Source organism: Myripristis murdjan, chromosome 22 (genome assembly GCF_902150065.1).
Source record: "Myripristis murdjan chromosome 22, fMyrMur1.1, whole genome shotgun sequence".
Lineage (NCBI taxonomy): Eukaryota > Metazoa > Chordata > Actinopteri > Holocentriformes > Holocentridae > Myripristis > Myripristis murdjan.
The window spans coordinates 1915867-1940157 of NC_044001.1; the positions used below are offsets into that span (position 1 = coordinate 1915867).

At 42.4% G+C, this 24291-nt stretch overlaps 2 protein-coding genes and 1 long non-coding RNA gene across 5 annotated transcripts in view; all 3 read right to left on the minus strand.

Moving 5' to 3' along the window:
- Positions 1–539: 539 nt before the first annotated feature.
- foxg1a (forkhead box G1a) lies at positions 540–2146 on the minus strand. Its single transcript, XM_030044100.1, has one exon. It carries the CDS (start codon positions 2048–2050, stop codon positions 755–757), a length of 1296 nt encoding a protein of 431 aa, XP_029899960.1. The 5' UTR covers positions 2051–2146; the 3' UTR covers positions 540–754.
- Positions 2147–15500: 13354 nt separating this feature from the next.
- Positions 15501–19560, minus strand: LOC115354004 (uncharacterized). Its single transcript, XR_003927747.1, has 2 exons — positions 18889–19560; positions 15501–17857 (listed from the first exon to the last, which is right to left on the minus strand). It is a non-coding gene; the product is annotated as an uncharacterized LOC115354004 (long non-coding RNA).
- A 691-nt stretch (positions 19561–20251) lies between these two features.
- sptbn5 (spectrin, beta, non-erythrocytic 5) overlaps positions 20252–24291 on the minus strand; it is an 89805-nt gene continuing 85765 nt past the window's right edge. For 2 of the 3 annotated variants that reach the window (XM_030044087.1, XM_030044086.1), the window contains exons 73-75: positions 23899–24015; positions 22199–22392; positions 20252–21070 (exon numbers count right to left, since the gene is read on the minus strand). In XM_030044087.1, the coding sequence (XP_029899947.1) occupies positions 20910–21070; positions 22199–22392; positions 23899–24015 (472 nt within the window). In that variant the 3' untranslated portion in view covers positions 20252–20909. Of the gene's footprint in view, positions 21071–22198; positions 22393–23858; positions 24016–24291 lie in introns of those variants that run through there. The other variant, XM_030044088.1, reaches the window with a different exon arrangement.

Here is a 24291-nt window from a genome sequence, read left to right on the forward strand (position 1 = left end):
TGCTCTCTGCATTAAAAACACATTTATCTGTAGAAAAAAAAATAGAAAAAAAAAAATTAAAAAAAAAAAAAAATTAGTGTTTAATTTTTTCTTGTAAAATAAATCATTCTTCACCGCCCCGGAGCCGCATGACACCTGATAATACTGCAAACATGCGGTGTGGCGGTGCGGGTGACGCTATTAGACATATTATTTTATCTTTTTTTTAATATTAAAATTAGGCAAAAAAAAAAATAATAATCTGCAGACAACTATTTAAATACACATTCTAAAAAGGTAATGCCTCCTCCAACAACATCAACAACAAAAAAAATCAACCTACATTTCTCACTCTCTCTCTTTCTCGCCGTTTTTCTCAGATCACATTGCACGTCGCTGACAGTACTAGAGACAAACCCGGGACACTTAGACATTATGTACACAGAAATTAAAATGCAAGGAGAAGAAGCAATAATAATAAAAAATACCTGGAAACTTCGGGCTGCTTTCTGTGTGTGTTTTTCTCTGTGCTGTTCTTTTTTGTTTTGCAGTAAGTCTCTCCTCTTTTTTATAGCAGGTAGTTATAATAATTTTGATTTTTTTTGTTGGTTTTTGTTTTTACAATGTAAATGTTCAGTGTAAAATGTTCAACTTACAGTTCCAGTCATTTAGAGTTTCACTCCTTTAGCATGGAATGAAGAGGTTGGGTGGATGGAGGGTGGATGAAGAGATGGATGGGGGTAAAGGTGGAGTTTTTTGGGGGGGCATGGTGGTGTTAGTGTATAAGCGGGTTGGAGGTTGACCCCTGGTTTTGATGCGTAAAATAGTCAGACAAACCCCCGGAAAGTCCCGAGGAGAAGGCGGGCAGAGAGCCGGCGAGTGACGGCCTCAGAGAGTCACAGGGCAGGGAGGAGGACGACGGAGCCTGCGGGGAATTGGAGGCCGAAGCCCGGGCGGCCTGCATGGAGCCGCCGCCGCTCTGCGTGCTCATGGTCGGGTGCGGGACATGGGGGAAAAAGTAACTCGTCTGTCCGGCCAGCAGGTTGACTGAACACGGGTTTAAGGAGTACGTTGCCCCGGAGCAAGGCACGGAGAGGCCGCAGGGCACCGCCGAGGCCGCCAGGGCCGCCGCCGTCAGGTGGTGCGTGGCGTAGGGCAGATCTCCGCCGACCAGCCGGTCCACGCTGAGCCCGTTGGAGGTCGGGAAGGACGAGTGGTTGTTCCCCATGTTCTGGGTCAACATGGTGCTGTAGGACATGGGGTGGCCCGGGTAGCCGGAGGAGGTTCCGTTGTAGCTCAGGGCGCCGCTGGCCCTCGGGTGGTGCAGGGAAAGGAAAGGGGACATGGGCCAGTACAGGGAGCCTGCTCGGTCCATGAAGGTCAGCCCCGAGGTCAGCCGGGCGCCCCGCTTGAAGGCCAGCTTGGCCCGGGACGTGGTGGATCTCCGCCGGAGCTTCCCGGTGGTACCGCCGATGAAGACGTCGTCACTGCTGGGGTCCAGCATCCAGTAGTTCCCCTTGCCCGGGTCGTCGTAGTGCCGCGGCACCTTGACGAAGCATTTGTTCAAACTGAGGTTGTGTCTGATGGAGTTCTGCCAGCCCTGCTTGTTTTCCCGATAATAAGGGAAGTTTTTCATGATGAATTCATAAATACCGTTCAGGGTGAGCCGCTTCTCCGGGCTCTGCCTGATGGCCATCATGATCAAGGCGTTATAGCTAAAAGGAGGTTTTTCGTACTTGCCGCTTTTCTTTTCCCCGTCTTTTCCTCCGGTGGTGCCGTCCCCGTCTTTCCCGTCCTTTTTGTCCTCCGCTTTCTCCTTCTCCTCCGGGCAGGTCTCGTGGGTCGAAGAGTCACTTTTAGGGTCCGGTTTGCTGTCGTGCTGCACGGCGGGGAGAGGCGCTTTCTGCTCGGCGTCGTCGGTGCCGCCGGCCCGGTGGTTCTGGTGGTGGTTTTGGTGATGCTGGTTCTGGTGGTTGTTGTCGTTTTGGACGGCCTCGGGCACCAAACTGTTTATACTGAACGACGATTTGGGAATCATTTTCACCTCTTTGCGCTCTCCCATATCCAACATCACCGGGCAATGAGGGGGGAAAATGGCAACAACCAAAAGCGACGCACACAGCTGGGTTTCAATCTGTCCTGTCTCTGCCTGCAAACCAGGACGGGAAGGAAGGAAGGGGGGATAGATAGAAAGAAAGAAAGTATAGCCCAACAAACTATTTCATGTTCGGTTTGGGGAGAGAAAAGAAACACACACACACATATACACACACACACACATCGATAGGAGACAGATAGCTGCAATTAATTAGGGAGCCACAGCCACTAAAGCAAGTAAAAAACATTGGTTGGACCTTTCCAGTCCTCAGCCAACCAGGGGAACATTAGTATTAAATATTAAGGCGTCCTCTGAGCTCTCAGCCAATCATGATGCACTGGGATATACACACATCCACCAATGCGCTGCACGCTGCAAAAAGTGTCCGTCTGCACCACACATGTAATCTGCTGTCGACTCTCTAAAACTGTTATCTTCACTCAAAAAAGTGTTCAAATCTGCCGGGGGCCTGCACATAATTCTATTTATTTCCAACGTGCGCTATTTGCGTCAAGACTTTTGGTGATTCAGGTGTTATTTTTTAATACGATCTGTTTCAGGCTGCCTCACCGAGGGATATGAACCCTTGTTTACATAAAAAAAAATCCTGGGGAAAGCGAAGTTTGATGAAAAAATATTAGAATAATCTCACTAGACTGGTGCAATTTTTTCACTTTTATTTAAGCGTCAGTCTGTGCGATTTTCGGAACGATTACAAGACTCAAACGGCCTCCTCACACGGACATTTTTTGCAGCGCAGAAAACACACTCACCCCTATCAACACTCGTCTGCCCCCCCACCCCTCCCACTTTCATTCTCTTCCTCAAACTAAACCCGTGGCTGGAAAACACACCGTGCGTACCCAAATCCCCGCCGCTCCGAATATTTACAGTCCTCCGGTTCAACATTTCCCCCTCGGCGTCTCCAAAACTGTTTACATCCCATCTGAAGGCAAATAAACAGGGAAGAGGGGAAGGGAAGGGACGCCGACATGATCCGGGGAGGTTGAGGTGCTTTACGTGTCAGAGCAGAGCGAACTAAAGCAGATAGGAGCTTGTATGACTCGCTTTTTTTTCTTCCCTTCCCCAATACTGCTTCTCCGTGCGTAAACTGTGCGTAAATGTTCGCTGGCGTAAACACGGTGTCCGCTTCCAGGAGGCTTTTCCGCCCAGGCGGCATCATGTAGCGCCGTGAAGCGTTTCCACGAACACAACTGGAAACAGAAACAGACTCTGTAAATATTGTATGAATTGTAATGACTGTCAGTCTGTCTGGCCCAGGGCCGTCTGAGCCCGGCTGAAGAAGGGCTTCTCTTTTTAAACGAAAATATTAAAACACCACAACCCCAAATCAAACAAAAAACAAATGACTTCCAGAATGTAGTTCCAGAAAATATTATTCATCAGCAAAATAAATAAATAATTAAATAATAATCAGACATTAACTTTGCCCCAGATGATAATTAAAGCCTGAAGGATTTATTTCCCCTTTTCTGTGAAAACAACAGTTTGGATCTGGCAGCTCCGCCGCTTCTCCCGCTGTCACAACAAATACTACCAGCACTATTTTTAGTCCGATTACTACTACTGCTGCTACTGCTACTATTAAAACAAATACTACTGCAAGCCTACAACTGTTACTATTATGAATAGTACTACTGTCACTAACCCTCTTGTTCACATTGTTTCTATTAGTCATACTAGCACTATTTACCAGTATGATCAGTACTGTTACAACCACTGTTACAACTAGTACTACAGCTACTACTGCTACAACCACTACTAGTACTACATCTACTACTGCTATTATTATTGATATTATCATTATTATTATTATTATTATCATCATGATCATCAATAATAATAATACAAATAATAGTAATAATACCACTAGTAGTGAAACTTGAGCATTTCCCTACAGAGTATGCATATATTGATCAAGAGCTGTATCAACAGTTGCACTGAGGTGATTCTTATGGAAACGTTCAGAGGATTATTAAAGTTGATATGAAGCAGAAATCTGTCAGCCCGCAGCGGCGTTTCCTGCTCTGGATCTGATGTGATGTGACTCCTGACAGCCAAACAACAAAAGGGATTTTCTCTCCTTATAAAAAGTAAAAACTCTCCCTGCGCCACCAAACACAAATTATTTAGTCTGATTACCTCTTAAAATCTCATTTCTTTCTCAAGGCGCTTTCATTCAAACTGCTCTGCTTTCATTCCAAATAAACTGGTTGGCATGGGTTTATGTTATTATCATTATTATTATTATTGTTTTATTTTATTATTATTATTTTTTACAGATCCAAGCGCAGTTATCTGCCTTTTTGGGGAAGATATTAGAACCGGTCTCTGGGAGATTCCCAAATCAAAAGACGTTGGATTGGAAACAAGTTGAGTTGTTGCACTTCTGGCAAAAATGTCTCGTCTAATGGCAAAAAAACAACAAACAACTAATATTTTCTGCCTAAATGACTCGTTAAAGCAGACACTTTTTGCAGTGGAGTGTTGGAAATATTTGCCCTGGAGCTGCGAGGGTCACAACAACTCTGACAAAGTGAACTGGAGTTAGCGGAGCTCCCAGTCACAACACCGCGGCCGTCAGCGCGCAGTCTCGTCTCAGAAGCTGACACCCGCTTCATCTGCGCACATGTTTCTGCGTAAAACGCGTCCGCGCTGCAAAAAATACGCACAGGAGGAAAAACATCAACAACCATGAAAAACTAAGCGTTCAGCTCCACAGTGCGTCTTTAATCTGAATTTTATCAACGCTGGTGAGTGAGCTTCCTCCACTAGAAAAAACTTCTTTAGTTTTGTATTAGCTGTGGTTTTTCAGTTTCCATTCCAAAGCTGGTTTCATTGATTTTGTGCACAAAGTTTGTTCAAAAGTCACATCACTGCAGCACAGAACCCAACAAACCTCCTGCAGTTTCATCTGGAGTGAAGAGATGAACTGGCTATTTATTACACGTCATTTCTATCATTTTAAGGCTGTAAATGACTTGTTGGAGTGGATATTTCTTGCAGCGTCGAGGCACAATCTCTCTCTGCTTTGAGCTGACGGGGAAAATATTGAAAAGTCCGCTTCCTGTATCAAATGCCATCTGACAGAGCCGTGAGCGGAGCCTCCGGTTGTGGCCTGGAGTTTGTTTTCATGCTCGTTTGAATTCTGCTCTCCTGGTGTTTCATCCTGTTTGCTCTGTATTTACTGTGGAACGGCTTTATTTTATTTCTTTCTTTATTATTTTATTTTTATTCACTGTTCACATGTTTAATTCATCCGCCGGAGCACTTTGTAACTCGGTTCCACTAAGTGCTCCATAAATAAAGAATTATCATTCTTATTGTGCAATCCTCATCCCGCATATTCTGTCTGAAAATGTGACGGCTGGAGAGTTCATCATGATTATTCAACCAAGTTAAGACAAATTACACTCAATAATGAGATTAATAATAACAACAACAACAATAATAATAATAAAAATAATGATAATAATAAAGAACAAAGAATAGAGAATAATAATAGTGGAGCTGGTAGGAAATTCAGTGCCTTGCGCAAGGAGTGTGTGTGTGTGTGTGTGTATGTGTGTGTGTGTGTGTGTCTGTAAATATCTAAATTATTACTGATGAAAAACATCAACAACAACAGACTAATGCAGAGGTTTTCGACGCCAAATGCGCATCCAAAATGCGTTTTTACGCACGAAATTTGGAATTAATGCACCGAATGCAGGTTAAAACGGAGAGTATAAAAATATATATTGCTATATCTGTAGATAGAGATATACAGATGTAGATATAGATATGGATATAGAGAGAGATATTTTTATATTCCCCGTTTCAACTTCCATTCGGTGTATTAATTCCACATTTCGTGCGTAAAAACGCATTTTGGATGCGCATTTGGCGTCGAAAACCTCTGCATTAGTCTGTTGTTGTTGATATTGTTGTTGTTGATGATGTTGTTCTTCATATTGTTATAAATAACATGATAAGAGCTCGTGTTAGATGATCTCAGAGCGAAGGTGAATCACGTTGTTATGTGTTTCTTGTTGTTTTTGTTGTTGTTGTTGGTGGTGGTGGTGTGTGTGTGTGTGTGCATGTGTGTGTGTGTGTGTGTGTGTGTGTGTTGAGGTAAATTCCTGCCTGTGTTTGACGGGATGTGAGACTTGCAGCATCCAAACAGCAGACATCTGAACGGAGGAGGAGGAGCCGCTGCAAAAAATATCAGGCTGAAGAATCTGAGCGGAGAGAAAAGCCGCTGCCAGGCGCTTCAGCTGGTCCCGCTGGTTTCCAGGCCGCTTGGCCCCGTCCAGCAGCGGCTGACCCGCTCCGCTCTGTTTTCCCCCCCTGAGTTCAGGATAATGACTTTTGGAAACAAGTGGAATCACCTGACGGAAATGGCAGATTTTTCCTGTTTAAAAAAAACCCAAAATCAGATTATAAGGCTCGATATGAAGCTACGTATGTTTTTTTTTTTTTTTTTTTTTTTTTTTTTTTTTGCAGTGGGAATGATGGAGAGAGAGAGAGAGAGAGAGAGAGAGAGAGAGAGAGAGAGAGAGAGAGAGAGAGAGAGAGAGAGAGGTTGGCTTGCATTAGGTGTCTCTTTGTTGGTCAACTTATTGTTTCTGCTTTTTTTCTGACGCTGCTCAGAAACCAAATCAAACCAAATCAAACCAAATCACACCGAATCACACCGGGCTCGGTGCGGCTTCTGCTCTACTTCCAAACGTTCAAACACGAGGGCATAAAACCGTTTCCACGGAAAATTGCTAATAAAAAGAAAATTTTGCTCGTTTTATGTGGCTCCCCGGCGCTCGGCTCTGCCTAGCCGAGATCTGGAAACATTTTGCTGTAATCGGATGATACACAACAATGAATTTTAATCTAAATGCGTCTGTTCAAACGGTAAAAAGGCTTATCCTCATCACGTGAAATTATAGGCAGGCCCATCAGCACATGTGCATATTAACAATTTAAATCTCACTGACTAATTCAGGAAATGCAATATGTTAAATAGCGTGTAGTTCTCAACGACGAATTCACTGTTAATCAAATATCAGATAAATACATATTGATTCAATTTTCAAAACTGATGCAGAAAATAATACTGTTGGCTTTTTGATTCAACACAATTTTAAAGATTGTTAAGGTCAATTTAAACCATGACAAAAGTATTTTTTGGAAAGCATAATAAATGCTGAAATGTGTAGTTACTGTGGGAATATTTGTATTTAAAAAAAAAAAAAAAAAAAAAAAAAAAAAAAAAAGGTTTTGCGTGCAGGGTTTTCCTTTCTTTAATTGTTTTTTGTGATTCAAAAAGACATAAAACGCAGCGTGAACTTTGACCCCCGGCTGAAGCATGTTCAACCGCAAAAATAAATTGTATTTTTCATGTTGTTATAATTTAGAATTTGATTTGCGGTCTCAGCCGGTTTCATTTCTCTCGTCAGCTGCTGCTGGTTATTGTACTTGTTGGTGAGTTCGGTGCTTGGAGGTTCCACGGCGGTTCCCCTGCGGACAGGAGCGGCTGTAAGAGGAGTTGGGTTGGAGAGATGCAGATGTCAGGCAGGCTGTCACCTTCACAGAGCGAGCAGGCCATCTGCTGCAGGAGGAACCCACATTTCCTCCAGGAGAAACACACTTTGTCATGATCAATACAGATCCGAGGAGCAAACCGGTCGCCTGATCAGGAGGGAGAGAAAAAAGAAAAGAGGCAAAGTTAAAGGTGAAGGAAATGAGAAGAAAGAGAGAAGAGAGACGAGAAGGAAAAGAGACGCAGGGATTCTGGGTTCTCTGTGTTTCTTTTGTTTCCTCTCCTTTGACCCGAGTTCACGGTCTAACACAGAAATCTGAGGTTCCAGGAGGCCTTGAGATGTTCTGGGTCCACGAGGAGGTACCAGGGTGTTCCAGATGGCTTTGAGCAGGTTCTACGGGTCCTAAAGGGGGTTCTATAAGAGAGTAAAAGGAGATTCCAATGTGTTCCAGGTGTTTTTGGTGGAGTACAGGGGTTCTACTGAGCGGGTTCCAGGAGTCTTTGAGATGTTCTGGGGGTCCTCTGGGAGGAACCAGGGTGTTCCATGTGTCTTTGAATGGGTTCTTCAGGTCCTTGAGGGGGTTTCAAGGAGTCTACGAGGAGGGGTGCTCCTGGGTTTCTTAAGAGGGTTCCACGGGTCCTACAGGGGTGTTGCAGGTGTCCTTGAGCGGGTTCTGTGATTCCATGACGGGGTTCTATAGGAGTGTAAAAGGAGATTGCAAGGTGTTCAGGAGTATAGGGGTCATACAGAGTGGGTTCCTGGGTTCCTTGAAGGGGTTCTAGAGGACTTAAAGCAAGTTTCCTGTCTTCTTTGAGGAAGTTCCGGGACTTTTTGAGGTTCCAAAGGCTCCTCAGAAAAATAAGGAATAATCAGTTTCGTTGTTACTTCACACCCTGGAGGTGTAAGACATTATAATGAAGTTTAATAGCTTAACAATACGGTTTGATATGTAAAAGTTAAAATGACAGTAAAATGCTTATAGACTTAAGACATAGCTGACAGCAAAAGTCTTCTCAGTTTTGGTTCCTCGGGTTTCTGGTCTGCTGAGTGTTTGGTTCTTCAAAAAAGCTGAAGAAGCAGCACCACAGAGCACCACCACTGCTCTGTCAGAAAATGAGGTAGAACCCTGCACCCGATTTTCCAAGAGTGTGCAGCTAAACTCAGTTCAGGCCCACATGACAGCAACAGGGCTCTCTTCAACAGTTCCTCAAGTTTAGCAGAACCCTCAATGGAACCATTTGAAAAGAGGTTCCTTAAGCACCATGCTCATGTGGTTCTACAGAGAACCTTTATGGTTCTTTTAACAACCAGTTCTCTAAATAACCTTCCCCAAACGGTTCTACAGCTATGAAGGATTGTTCAACAAAGGTTCTCTATTACATTATGTGCAAATGGTTCTATGCAGGGCTTTCGTGGTGCCTTCAAGTGCCATTTCAAAAAAGGTTCTCTGAAGCATTGTGCCTGCAGGGTTCTGCAGAAACACCTTCTTGGTGCTGTAACCAAATTCACAGAAACAGTATTATGCTGTTATTGTTTTTTAATGACATCATTTCATGTTACTGTTATTATGATTCTAAAGGGAACCTTTAGGGTGTCTATAAGAACACTTTTCAAAGGATCAAAATCATTGTGCTCAAACGGTGCTGTGAGGAACCGTTTTAGAAAGGAACCATTTGTGAAAGGTTCCCTACATGAGTGGTGCCACAGAGACCCTTTATGGTGGCGTAATGAACCTTCTCAGAGAGGTTCTCCATGGCACCATGCTCCATTAGCTTTGTAAAGACGCCTCATGGCGCCTTTGAGAAGCCTCTCATGAAAGGTTCCCTGTAGCACCGTGCAAGAGAATCTGCACGGTGCTGCAACAGAACCGTATCAGAAGGCTCTCCACAGTGTCATGTTCTACACGGAACCGCTTTAAGAACGCCTGAGGTGTCACAAAACCAACCAGAACCCAAACTGGGATCTTTATTTTTTATCTATCAACAAATTGGAGGATTTTCTCCATCTTTCTGGAGGAACCCTGGAGGGACCTTTTTTTTCTGGGTGCACGAGCTCATAGAGGGTGAGGGGGGGCTCACCTGTGACCTTTGCCCCCGGGGGGATGCGGGGAGGGGGAGGAGGGGTGACAGAGGGGAGAGCAGGTCATGTCACTCCGCTCTGAACAAGACAGAAAGAAGAAAAAAAAAAACAGCTCCACAAACTTGCTGTAATCTGTAATCTGTAATCTGCGGAGCGCGCGGCGGCAGAAGGTGTTAATCTGTGGATTTTATTATTGACTTAAATCATGAATGTGTTTGAATACACGGGCGCCGCGCGCTGCGTAAACAGCCTGTGTGTGAGGAGGAGGGAGGAGGCGCCACCCAGCGGCCGCACGAGGAAACACCGGCAGGCTCGCGCGGCTCCGGGGCACGAGGACAGATTTCTGCTCAGATCACATCATTTCTACCAAAACAATTCAACCGGATCGATTTGATCAAAATTTGTTTATTTCATCAAGTTCATTTCCTTTCTTCATTTCCGGTTATTTCCGGTCATTTTTTTTACGGAGGAAAAAAAGGGAATTAGAAAAAAAATAAAATCAGGAAAATTAGACAGCACAGGAAAAATGTCAAAATCTTTATTTCCATGTGATCCTCAAATAATCTCCTAACATGACCACAAAACAGGTGCTTCTCAGCCTCAGGCGCGTGCACGTTTACCTGATTTCTGTAATGTGAAATAATGTCAGCAGTTAAAAATCTGACAGGCTAAAATAAAAAACAAAGAAAGAAAAAAGCTCACATGTCCCAGGCTGATCAGTTTATCTGCACACAGCGAGACGCCGGGAGCAACACACAGCTCAGACAACAGGCCTGTGATCAGCGCAGAAGGATAAATGGGCTGGCGGTGTCCTTACACAGTTTTAAAAAGAGAAAAGTGATTTTTTAAATGCATATTTAAAATTATTTCCAGTTCGGAGGAAACGAGGAGCCTCAGAGGAGCTGCAGGGATGAAAAGTCACCATGAGATTCCCTGTAATATTAGATTATATCATTTATCCTGTCCGTTATTGTACTTTTATTTTCTATGGCATCACTACAACATAACTATAAGAGTTTCTTTTTTTAGTGATGCAATAGTTCAGTTTATAGTGACGTCGCCATGCTTTACGGTTCACTGTCAGCTATAATATCAGAGTGTCACTCCTATAATATTCGACACAGACGCACTACAATATTATTACTGAAAAGGGAGTATAGTGATTTTTGTGCTTAATGCCATTTTTAAAGTATATCCCATTATTCTAATAATCCTATAATAATTCCTCTCACTGTCTTTCGTGCTCGTTTGATGGCATTTAAAGTCACATTTGTCACCGATAATAACCTATCAGTGTAATATTTCTATAATATTCCTCGCCATTCAGATCTCCCGTGCATCTTTTATTGTGCGGGCGGAACGCGGCTCTATTCACCAAATCGCCGTCTCAGAAAAGAAAAAGAAAAAGAGGTTTAGCGAGTAAATGTTTGATTAATTGTGACGGCTTCGAAATAATACGATTCACAATGAAGAAACACAATGAACAAAATTAGTTTTATTTCATTGTTCAGTGCGGTTTGGCGTCTGAGCGGACAACGAGAGGAGCCGCATTCAGTCTGAGCGGCTCCGTCCCTGCATGAGGGCGCATCTGCACAATTAATTTCCGAAATGCAATTTATGCTTTCTAAGGGAGAAAAAAATCTTGAGGTTGTATTTTAAAAAATCTACAAATAATCCAGTCTGTTGTGTCTGGATGAATTAAAAAAAAAAAAAAAAAAACAGCCTGAAATCACCTCGTGTGGGTTTTGTGGTGCGCGACATTTTGTCAGAGGATCTGCCACTTTTTTTCTCCAAATTCTGGAGGAGAACCTGCTTTATTTCTCCCTGAAGCGCCCAGGAGACACACACACACACACACACACACACACACACACACACACACACACACACACACACACACACACACACAAAGAGAGAGAGAGAGAGAGAGAGAGAGAGAGACGCAGGAGTCTGTGCAGAGAAAAAAGACGAAAGACAGATTTCATCCCATAATCTCCCCTCTGCATGCCCGGCCTGCGACCGAGAAACAGCAAAAAATATAAAATAACCTGTTTGCACGGAGCGACGACAGACAGACAGACAGACAGACAGACAGAAAACTGTAAATCAGTTGAAATGGAAAGAAAACACGCATCACCAAGAGGAGAAGAGACAAGACAAGAGCAGGGAGGATGACCTCTGACCCCCGGCCGAAAAACAACAGAAAGCAGGAATAAAATACAAAGAATAAAGAATAAAGAATTTAAAAATGCTTAGGCTGTGACTTCAGGTAAAAGGAAAAAAGGGGGAAACATTAATTTATACTTTTTTTGTTTGGTAAAACCATTTGCTCAGATAAGCTGCATCAAGTTTGCCGCAGCAGCCTGTAGTGTGGCCTGTGCCCAGGAACCAGAAATGGGTTAAACTGGTTTTTAGCTGCAGAGAGAGAGAGAGAGACAGGCAGCTGCTGGGAACACAGACAGACAGACAGACAGACAGCTTCCTGCTGGGTCGGAGCCCGTGTCTCTCTCCGCCGTGAGCTGAATGTGGAAACGGGAATCAAACGGAGGCTGGAAAAATATTTTCAGCCGAAATGGAAAAATGTGCTGCAGCAGGCGGAGCGCAGGCGGGCCCGCCGCGCCGCCGCCGATAATCAATACATAAACACGTTTTAATGCTCGGATTATTTATTGTTACACGACGAAATGATTCTTTTCTATTTGCTTCACCATAAAAGCTTGTGCACAGGCCTGCTGTAGCTCATAGGAAATATCATTTCACTATAATCTCAGTACAGTATCTATAATCCAGACCTATAAAAAGAGTAAATAATATTCAGCCTGGTTATTTAGGCTTAGGCCTACATAGCCTATATATTATATATTTTATGATTCTTGCGACATTCTGTATTTTCCTATATTTTCTATATTTATCCTATATTTTATTGCCTCCATAAAAGCAAATTTTATCCTCTATAAAGTTCTAGATTTTACATAGGATCCCCAGGCCTGCTGAGAGGCCTGGCTCGGGATCTGGGAAATTTGGGAAACTTTAATTAGGCCGATTTAAACTGAGAAGTGTGTATAACCCACCTCAAATGAACACACTTAAAATGTAAATTATGAATTCACAAAAATAAAAAACGGTTTAGATATGGGTAAGACAAGGGCAGATAAGGCGAAGAAGAGGAGGACAGAGAAAGAAAGGGAAAGAGGAGGAGAAAACAATGGTTGGATTAAAAAGAAAAAAAGAAGAGAAAAGCGGCGCTGGCCTCATGTGAGAGCAGAGGAAGCTCCGGAGGAAAATCATTAGCCGTGTCGCGCCGCGGGGTTAATGGTTCAATCAATGTCAAAAGCTGAAAATGAACTTTTGAACTGGACGATCTGCGGGCCGGGAGCCGCTCATTCCTCCGTCTGCAGCGACACCGCGCGGCGGAGCAGAGGAACTGCAGCGCCAGGTCTTCACTCAGCTGAACCTCTTATTTTATTTTATTCCTTCATTTCTAGAGTAGCTTTATTTTTTCATTTTTTTGTAAATATTTAATGTTTATTTTGTAATTTTTTACGTATTATTTGCTCATGCCATTTTTGTATTTTTTACAATTTTTAGTGGAGCTTTATTTGTTCATTTTGTTTAAAATTAATTTTTAAATTTATTTATTCACTCATGCCATTTTGTATTTCGTACCCCTTGCAATACATCATTTTAACTTCATTAAAATGTTAAAATGTTTTTATTTCTTTTTGTTTTGTGTATTATTTATTTATTCATGCCATTTTATATTTTGTAACCCTTTGCAATAATGGATTTTTGGGACTTTATTTCCATTTTATTTACTTTTTCATGTAAATTTTACTTCATGTGTTGTGTGTAATCAACTGACAAACTCTATGACAAGGCTACAGGTTTATTGGTGCCTCCTGCGTTTTTCCCCCTCATGTTTATATTTCTCCTCCTTTTTACTGCTCTGTTATGTTTTTTTTTTCTTTTCTTTTTTCCTTTATGATGCACAATAAATTAAGTTCAGTGTGCCCGGCCATGTTACAGGTCTCTGAGGGACAAAGCCATGAAGTCGTCATCACTCCAAAAGTGAATTAAAATTCCCCGGCAGGCTGCAGGAAACGCAGCTCTGACTCCTCAGAGGATTTGATGTTTTCTTTCCGACTCGCTCACATTCAGTATCACAGCAACAACATCAGCGGCTTTTTTTTCCTCCAGTTCCACCAAACAGATTCATTTTTCTGCATTTCATCAATGACTGTGCTGATCAGGATCAAGAGTGAATTAGCGACGGGGAAATAGTCGATGATTGTTCATAACACGCCTCATGAGTCATTTCTTTTTTCTTTTTTTTTTTTTTTACAAGTATTACTACATTCCAAGGTGATGTGAGGTGATGCGAGTGATGTAATTTACTACATTACACTGTGGGCCAGACTCCCACAGCACCCATTCAAATTCTGCAGAAATCTAACACCAACGCATGAAAAACTGTCTGGAGAGAAGGGGGAGAGAGAGGGAGGGAGAGAGGGAGAGAGAGAGAGAGAGAGGGAGAGAGAGGAAGAGAGAGGGACAGAGAGAGAGAGAGAGAGAGAGAGAGAGAGAGAGAGAGAGAGAGAGAGAGAGAGAGTCTGCACACAGAACAATGCATGTGCAGAGTTGTGTTCTTGTGTTTTTTTAATGGGTTTAGGTGCAGCCAGGAGAGAACAAACACACACTCTGTTCAGCCAGACGCCTCCTCCATCGTGTGTTGGTCTGTTTGTACAAAAACAACCACAGAGACACCAGATTATTTTCATATTTTGATTTTTTTTTTACATGCCGGCCTCTCTCTCTCTCTCTCTCTCTCCCTCTCTCTCTCTCTCTCTCTCTCCATTTCATGAGCGGTGCCTTGTACCTGCTGTTGTTCCAGTGAATAACTGGATCCTAACCTGCTTTGTAATATTCCATTTAGTTAAAACCAGTCATGTAAAGTCATGTAAACACCTTCAGCTGATTTCTGTAATACATGTGAAAGGATTTTTATAGCACTGAAACATAACATCGCTGCCTTACAGGAGTTCACCCTTAAAGTGATCTACTCACCCCCACGCCACCAAAAACTCCATCAACATGTGTTTTGCAGCAGGACCAACAAAACAGTCAGAGCTCTATCTCAGCTATCTCACAAACTGTTGAAATGAACAGGGATATATAGTTTTTAAAAAGTTGAAGCTCATTCAGCGCAGTCAAACTGTTTTGTAGAGTGACTCTGAGTCCAAAAGTCAACATTTACTTTTCCTCACTGACGAGGCTCCAGTTTGATTGTTGTTTGTTTTTTTAGACCTAAAAATGGAACTTCCTCTCAGAGTGGGTGTTAGATCATTGAGATTTCATTTCAAAGTGAAACTGCTCGAGTCCCTTGAACAATCACCCTGTTGTAAAATGTAGGCAGAAGCACAGTCAGAATTCAGGAACTGTTTATGAAGGAGTTCCTCAGGGAACCTTCTGGGGTTCCCCTGCAGTTGCAGTGCAAAAAATCTCTTTAAAAGGTTGGTCAAAGCTCTGTTCCTACCTCCCACCCCTGCATCCCTCTCCGGGTCTGACGGTTGACCTTTGACCTCTCTGACTGGAACCTGAATGGTCCACAGCATGTGAAACATGGCTCTGGACAGTTACCAGCTGGATCAATCAATCGATAGGTCAACAGGTCGCACAGTATTTGCACGTTGCTACACAACATGCTTTTGAACACACAACACGTCTGCATGCGTGTGACGTCCAGCTCCAGCAGAGCGGGAAGAGAAATGAACAAAACAAGGAGGGACAGGAAGAAGCTGGAATGCAGATTTGGAGTGAAACTCAAGCATTTTATTGAATGTTCAGTGCAATTAAATAAGCTCAGCTACTGCAGAAACATGAGTGCTCTTTGAAACTGTATTTTCACATCAAAATTTTTGATGAATATTAAAAAGATTTTTCCATCACACTGCAGCACAGTAAATGCAATGAAAACAGTTCACTTAATCCATAGCAATGACATTATAAATCAATACGAAATATCAATTAAAGTGTTTATTTTCACACTCTGAACAAAACCAATTTTGTCTTATGTTCATTTTCAACAGGTTGACTCAATGTTTTGAGGAACCACAAGGCCATCTCATGTGGATTAATATCAAACAGGTAATAACGTCATACTGGATGAGAAAAAGCTGATTTAAGTTATGATTTCAGACAGTTCTGTCGTCTAACAGTGATTCATAAACTACGAGCTACAAGATGAGTTGCCAGACCATTTGGGAGCATTTATTTGAATAAAGCTGGTTCTTGCTAAAACACTGAAATTGTCTCATCTGGATTCAAGGCTCAAAAAGTGGAAGAACTCCACATTTCTGATACAAATCGTGATCTCACTTTTTTACCTCAATATTGTTAATGTCAGTTACGGTTCTTAAATTAAGATGAGGGTGAATCTGCAGACGTTTTAATTGATGAACACGTTAAAAATTAACTTTGAATAAAAGTTCATTACTCATAACATCTAAAAAATGAGGATCTGTAAAATGCTGTTTTGTGCTGTCAATCATTTTGTAGGAGTAGGTGTCACTTTTGAAAAACGGTGGCGATCAAATTCCAGAGCCAAACTCTGTGAGCGCTGTCTCTTCAAACAGGTTCACTACAAGCAGATTCTCAGGACATGTGATGGAAACCGACTGTCAGCTGTTAGAGAGTCAACATCTAGCACTACCATCCGTCACGCTGTTTTGCAAATATCGCCTAAAAATTTAAACTGCTGCTGACGGAACAAACAGACCGGCAGGATTTAACTTGAGACCCATTAAGACCAGATTCACCTCGGGGCCATCTTCAGGGTCGGCGTAGAACCACAGAGAACCCGTCAAACTGCTGAGGTCCCACCGCTTCATGACTGAGGAACAACTGAAGAGACGATGGGGAGAGAAACTCCAGAGGAACGTCGGCTCAGATTTCAAGCTCAAACTACAGATTTGATCACCTGTTAGCTACAGCAGCTAACGTTAGCATTCAGCCACCTCCTAGCTAACATTACCGTAAGCGTCACATGATCCGACAGGAGTAAATGAACAGTGAAATCTCAGTGAACATGGTGACTCAGTTATCAAAGTGTGGCAGTGAAAGCCACTGGCTGTGCTGAAGCTAGTAGGCTAATGTTAGCAGGGTAACGTTAGCTGTCCTGCTGGGTTTTAATGTTCTGCTGAACTCAGGAATGTTCTGCCACGTTCTGCTGTCTGGAACACAGGGTTCTGTATGACGTTCCTACAGATTACATCCAAAACAGAAGTATGATCCAAGCTCTTCAGCAGTGGGTGTTTCGTTCGGCACATGAACTTATCGTAACACGTAACGATATCAAACAGTAACGTTAGCTAGGAAGCGGCTGAATGATACCAACAGCTGTTGGCTAACGGTGGCTAACAGATGAAGAAATATGTTGTTGTAATTTGAAATATGGCCCGATGTCCCTCTGGATCCACTGTTTTCTCAGTTGCTGATCAATCAAGAAGCGATAAAGGAAAGGATCAAGTTTTGTTGGATTTCCTGCGTGTTCGACAGACAACTGGCACAGTTTTATCCTTTCGATCGCAGCGTTTGAGTTTCCCTCCCTGAACGTGACGTCAGAGGAAGATGGCCGCCGTGTGAATATGGTCAGTTCTGCTTCAGTCCCACCTCACAGCCGTTCCTTTCTGTTTGCTTGTTAATCCCTCAGCGGGTCTGACACTGTCTCTTTGAGTTCAATCTCAAGTTTTTATTTTCCCTTGTTCTTATGTTGTTCTGTCTTTGGTTTTCTGTAAAGCACTTTGTGAGTAAAGTTACGCTGGGCTCAAACTATAGGAATTTTGGGTTAGGGTTAGGCCAATTTAACCCCGACTCACCCTTCCCACCAAACAGAGGAGAAAGCCGGTCTGGGACCTCAAACTTGTACAGAATAATAGAGGGCCCAGGAAATCTGTGCAAGGTGGGAACGAAGCCTTTGCAGGCTTGTACAGAGTTCCACACCTGCCCATATCGATTTCATGACATGCAGGCTAAACACTCAACAAGAAAACAACAATAAACTACATGTTAGATTCAAGGAAAAAGCAGGCTTGTACAGAGTTCCACACCTGCCCATATCGATTTCATGACATGCAGGCTAAACACTCAACAAGAAAACAACAATAAACTACATGTTAGATTCAAGGAAAAAGCAATTTTCATCTGTGGCAGAGACATGAAGGCGAAGAGTGAAATGATGGGTGCATCCATGTTGCACTCCACCTTCTACAAGCTATGTAGTATGCAAGATATAGTATAACCTGCATACCACATGCTTTTTAGTGCACAATGGTCCACACAAGATACAGTATGTGTAGTATAGTAGTATATATACATACATATACACACACATAGACATGCATATACACATACACAAGCACATATTCATACACACCATACATATATATATATATATATATATACACATATATATATGCATGCACACATACACATACATACACACATATATATACTCATATACATATATATATATACATACACATGCATAAACACACACACAAACACCCACATCACCACACATATACTACACTACTTTTCCACACAGTGAAGTAGTATGCAATTCGAATCAACCCACAGTTAGTCAGAAAGGATTGACAAAAATCTCTCAGAGAAGGATGAGTACAGAGATCAGGAGGACAGTAGGTGTTTCCTCAAGTGCTTTTTAAAAGCAGAATGGGAGGACATTGATCGCAGTGGTAGGCTTAATTCACTCCAAAGCTTAGGACCTCTAAACGTGATGTTAAATTGGTGTCTTGACGTCCGTGTGCGTGGTAAGAGTAGACTGTTATTGTTGTGTCTAGTGTGATATGAATGGACATTTGTGGTGGGGATAAACAAATTCTGAAGGGTGACTGGAAGATCTTGTTTTCGATATATAAACTTGTGTATGAATGAGCATGTTTGATAGACATTTACTTTATGAATGGGAAGTATTTTATATTTTTTAAAAAGGGGTGCCGAGGGTGCATATCTACTAGAATGGGATATAAATCTTAAATATTTCTTCTGTATGACACATATTTTATTCAGGTTTGTAGGATAGGTAGCTGCCCAGACAATATTACAATAATTGATGAATGGGAATAGAAAACTATAATATAGGGTTAAATGCGCTGAGGAGTGAATTAAAGGACAAACCTTCCTCAATATGCCAAGCATTTTCGCAGATCTTTTTGAGACAAGGTCGATATGGTCAGACCACTTAAGGCCGCTATCTATGATAACTCCTAGAAATTTAATATGCTGAACCAATTCAATTTCAGCATAAATGATCAAGACTTTAGCTAATTCTATAGGATAATGTTTATTAATATTACAAAATATCATGAAATTGCATTTTTTCACATTGAGGGTTAGTTTGTTACATTGAAACCATTGCGCAACACGAGATAGTTCCTCACTGACAATTTTGATTAAGGTGTTGAAGTCTTTGTGTAAAGCTACAAGATTTGTATCGTCCGCAAATAATACTGGGCGGAGTTTGGTGCATGTCATGGCCAAGTCGTTGATGTAAATTAAAAATAACAGAGGGCCCAGGATTGATCCCTGAGGAACACCATACAAAATTTGTGATTTCTTGGAAGAAAAACCAGCCAGATGCACATATTGCTCTCTGTTAGTAAGATAGTTTTTGAACCATTTCAGGGCAGTTGCCTCCACTCCATATCTGTTTAGTTTGGCAATCAATATGTCATGGCTGACCGTATCGAACGCCTTACTCACGTCCAGGAAGACTCCAAGGGCAAATTTGTTATTATCGAGAGCTGATGAAATATAGTTGACAAGCTGTAGAAGGGCATGCTCAGTAGAGTATTGTTTACGAAAGCCATATTGATGTTTATATAGAATATTGTTGACTGCTAAGTGATTAGATAATCTAGAATAGATAAGCTTTTCCAAGATTTTGGATATGCATGGTAAAACTGATACTGGCCTATAATTACTGAATTCCTTGGAGTCGCCTGTCTTAAAGATGGGAATGACTTTTGCAATTTTTAAATCCTGGGGTATAATTCCAGTTTTAAGAGACAGAGAGAAGATATGGGTGAGAGGTTTGATGATGTAATCTATGGATACTTTAATGAGGACACTTTTGATACCGTCATGACCATGTGCTGAATTTTTCAATGACATAATGATATCACGAACCTCTTGTGATGTTGGCGGGTCAAAATTTTGGAGTGGAGGATACTGGCCTTTAATCATAAGACAGGGGTCTATGTCACAGTCTTTGATGCTAGATGCAAGATCCGGGCCCACACTTATAAAAAAGTTATTAAAGCCATTAGCAATATCATTAGGGTTAGAGAGGAGCCCATTCTTACCATTCATCTCTATGGGGGCAGCTAATGGAGATTTAGTGCGATTAAGTAGGTGATTAATAAGGTGCCAAGTTGTTTTAATGTTATTTGAAGCTTGAGTAAATTGATTAGAATAGTATATTTTCTTTGCTTTTCTTACTAAGGCTGTAAACTGGTTTTTACATTTCTTATAGGTTCCAGTATTCGTGGGGGAGGGGTTAAGAATAGATCTCTTATAAAGTTTATTTTTTTTCCGGGAGAGCTTTTTTAATTCATCAGTTATCCATGGCTTCCCCTTTGAGGATTTTTTTCTAGATTTTGTGCTTACCAAGGGGAATGATACATCTAAGGCCTTATTAAAGGATTTTAGAAATAATTCATATGCTTGATTCACCTCTCGCGACATGAGAACCTCATCCCATGTGATAGAGCTAATGGCTGACTTAAAATTATCAATGTTGTTTCTAGTGAACTTGCGGAATTTAATTGGCTCATTCTTAGGATTATTAGACTGCTGTTTTTTAAGACTCCTGTCGTCTGATCTAGGCTTCTGGTAAGGCTTTTGGAAAACCTCTCCACCACTGTGTCCATTTTCAGTATTTCATGCTTTTTTACGTGTATATCAAGTGTATTTTCCTCTCCATATGTTGAGTTACTGCCATGATCACAGTGATTTCAAATCTACAGTGAAATCACAGGAAATCATGAAGGTCAATCGGACAGGCATGGCCGCTCTTTGTGAAAAGCTGCTGAAAAGCTTGTGTTTAAGGAGCGGGCAGGGTGTAGCCGTGTCTCCTGCACCATTTGGCTTCCCCAAATCCCAAAGCGAAGGCTGCAGACAGGAGGTCTGTCCAAGATCTACTTCTTGGCGAAAAACTTTTTGAAGACGCTCATCTTTGACTTGGTGTCGTCCGTTACCTGAGCAGGTGAGGTGGGGGGCTCCTGGGAGTTTGGTGGGGGAGGAGGAGGCATCGACGGGGGAGGCTGGCTCCTCGGCAGGCTTCGGTGGCCTTGTGTACCTGCCATGCAGAAAACAGGATACCAACAATGAGAAATTTACATGCTCACTAAAAATATTAAGTAACATAGCAGAATTAGATGTCGGCCTCTCGATCAATCATCAGCCTCGGCTGAGCATTTGGGATCAAGTGGTGTTGATATTTCAGGGTCGATACCAGTAACAATTGTAAGGACACTGATAACCAATATTTAGGGCCAATATTGATTTGTTGTAAATTTGAAAATTGCACTGTTAAAAATTTACAGTATTAGAAACACCGACAGAAATCTTGCTTTGAATTAACAGATTTGTTGCGATTAAGTGCTTGTGAAAGGTGTCACCATGTAAATCAAAAGTATGATATCAATCACTGAAAAATTTGGAATTTCAGTCCAATAATTGGTCGATCCCAACTGAGTCTGGCAAGATGTTTCACTGTCCAACACCTCGGACCATCACACTGCGATCGGACTTGGACAGCTGGTTTAGTGCACGGTGTGTGTCGTACTGGTTGCTGGGTAACACTGAACTGCCACTCCAAACACTACCGATGTAAGTCCCGCCTTCTGTGACCATTTTGTCTGGTCAGGTTGTTCTGAGGCCGCATTCCCGCACGCAGCATTTCAACCTCAAGCTGAACCGAGTCCAACGGGAAGCGTCACAGAGCCGAGACGCCGCTCTGAGCTCTGCTGTAGAGCCTGGCCGAGGTCGGGCATGACGCTTTCAATCCATGCCAAACAATGAAAATGTTCTCCACTGTGGTTTCCTGCACTGTTTACAACCTGAGTCCACATTTTATCATCTAGTGTATGTCATTATAATGGAACCACGGTCATCGCTCCACTTAATCCTCAGATGTTAATTAGCTGGTTTTCAGTTCTGATGGGAAATGACATGCAGAAATTGCCAAGAGTCAACCTTCACCCCGGGTATTTCTGCTGTAAGCACAGTCGTACTTACCAAGACAACAGCACGACTTTTCAGCTGTTTTTTCCCTTTACTTGTTGCCATAAACACCATGAACCTCAGTTTGCTGTTTTCGAATGTAACCGGACTCAGAGACACTCACCCAGGAGAGGGTCACTTGACCGACTGAAACAAAGCTGAAGAAGGAAACAGGGAAAAGCGACGGTCTACGTGCTCTCACCAGCTTCCCTGCCCTCCCCTCCGTCCGGGTAGCGGTGTTTGTCGTAGTAGGTGTGGGGGGGTTTCGGGGGAGGCTCTCTCTCTGTGGACGACTGCCTCTCCAGGTCGGCCGTCCCGTCCAGTGGTTTGGACGAGGCTGAATCGTCCGGACCCTCCGCCAGCCTCTCCGAACTCAGGTTGACTGATGACGCTCGCCTGAACAACAAATTGTCCAAATTTGACATCCAACAAAACACAATAAAGACAGAACTAAAAGGCTGTTGTCTCTCTCAACATCCATTATCAGCGTTCGCACTCTTTAAAGAAATCATTTTCCCAGGACATGAGGCGCTTATCTTGATTTCCAGATTATTGGTTTCTTTCATTTATTTAGTTCACTTTACAAGCCCCACCTGTGGATCCCACTTCCTGAACACCTGAGCACTGCGCCGACGCTTAGCTCATTTAAATCAGGGCTTAAAACTTTATTGTTAGCTGCAGCTTTACCAATAAAACACATACACCTTGTAATCAGTCTTTTTTTTTTGCTCGTTCTTCTTTTGTTCCTGCTTTTGTTTTTTACGGTTTTTAAAATGGTTTTAAACCTTTATTGATTTTAAACATCGTTTTATTTTTCTTAATGTATTCTGCTATGCCTCTGTAAGGCACTTTGAATTGCTTTGTGTGTGAATGATGCTACACAAATAAACTTGTCATGCCTTTTATCTCACAAGCACAAACTGTTACTGTTACTGTGTAATTTAATAAAAGCTATTTCTCTTGTAAGGCGACTACTGGTGTCTAGAAAGGCACCTATCAAAGAAAATTATTAGTATTATTATTAGACCTTATGTCCTTTTTTTTGTCTGATTTTATGCTTTTTTTATTAGAGTATTTTGTATCACTTTTGTTCAACAAGATGTAAAATAAATAAAAACAGGACAACATGACTATATCCTTTGCCTCTTGTGTTTCTGTCTTCATCGTGTGCCCGCTCATGTGCGCTTACTGAGCAAAATCCACCTTGTCAAAAAGTGTCTCATTAAAAACAGGCCTGCTGGTGCGGGCGCTCTGCCTCCCGCATGGCGCCCGGCGTACCTGCAGTGCACAGTGTGAACAGGTAGATATGGAAGTCAAAGTCACATTACGTTCCACTGTTCCAGGGAGGAGAAAAAACACGACCAGCAAGAAACTCCATCAAACACCTCGGGCAGACATCCTGGTCGGCCAGAACCAGAAAACATCTGCACAGACGGACAGACAGACGGAGAGCGGCTGCCGTGCTTTTGGAACAAAGGCACTTTTTTTTTTTTTGTTTTGTTATTTTTATCCAGGTTCCTGGTCAGGTAGCAACTCAAAGTGCACAGGAGGAATAATCCAGTTACAGCATCGCAGTATTTCTTCTAAAAAGGAGCGTGCTTTACTCTGTCACTCTATCTGCAGCTATTTCAAGTTCTTTTTATTTATTTCTTTAAATAAAAGAACTCAAATTATTCCTCACTCAAGATTATCCTCAGATTATCCTGTGCGCTTTCATTGAGTTACTTTGAGTTCTTTAAAGGAATATTCCAACTTTTTGGGGCAAAATCCTCTTTTCCCGACTTCGCCAGATGGACAAAATTCTAAGCAGTTTTCAGTCTAATAACTAATCAGTTAATCGGTTGATCAGTTGATCGACTGACTGTCTGGAGGCTGGCGCTGTGAGCCGAGGCGGCGTGTTACCCTGAGTCGTCCGAGTCGCTGCCCGTCGACTCGCTGAGGTTCTGCAGAGTCTGAACCCACAGCAGCTGCTCGGCTCTGCTGGACGCCGCAAACACGTACTGACTGCCGTCCTCCAGTCTGCAAACACACACACACACACACACCGCACACACACACACACACAACACACACACGTTTGGTTCAATCATTTTACCAAATACAAAGAATATCAATCTCCAGTATTTGGCTGATGGCTGCTGGGTAGTTTTCCCACCTTGACAAATACACACACACACACACACACACATACACACACAGTCCTAGTGTCCTACTGTACCTTCACAATAGAGCCCCTGTTGAGCCTTTCCTCACACACACACACACACACACACAGTTGGTGCCTCTCAGCTCAAG

Bases quoted from the DNA above. Each gene is read 5' to 3' on its own strand.
- foxg1a (XM_030044100.1), bottom strand. From the start codon at position 2,050: ATGTTGGATATGGGAGAGCGCAAAGAGGTGAAAATGATTCCCAAATCG.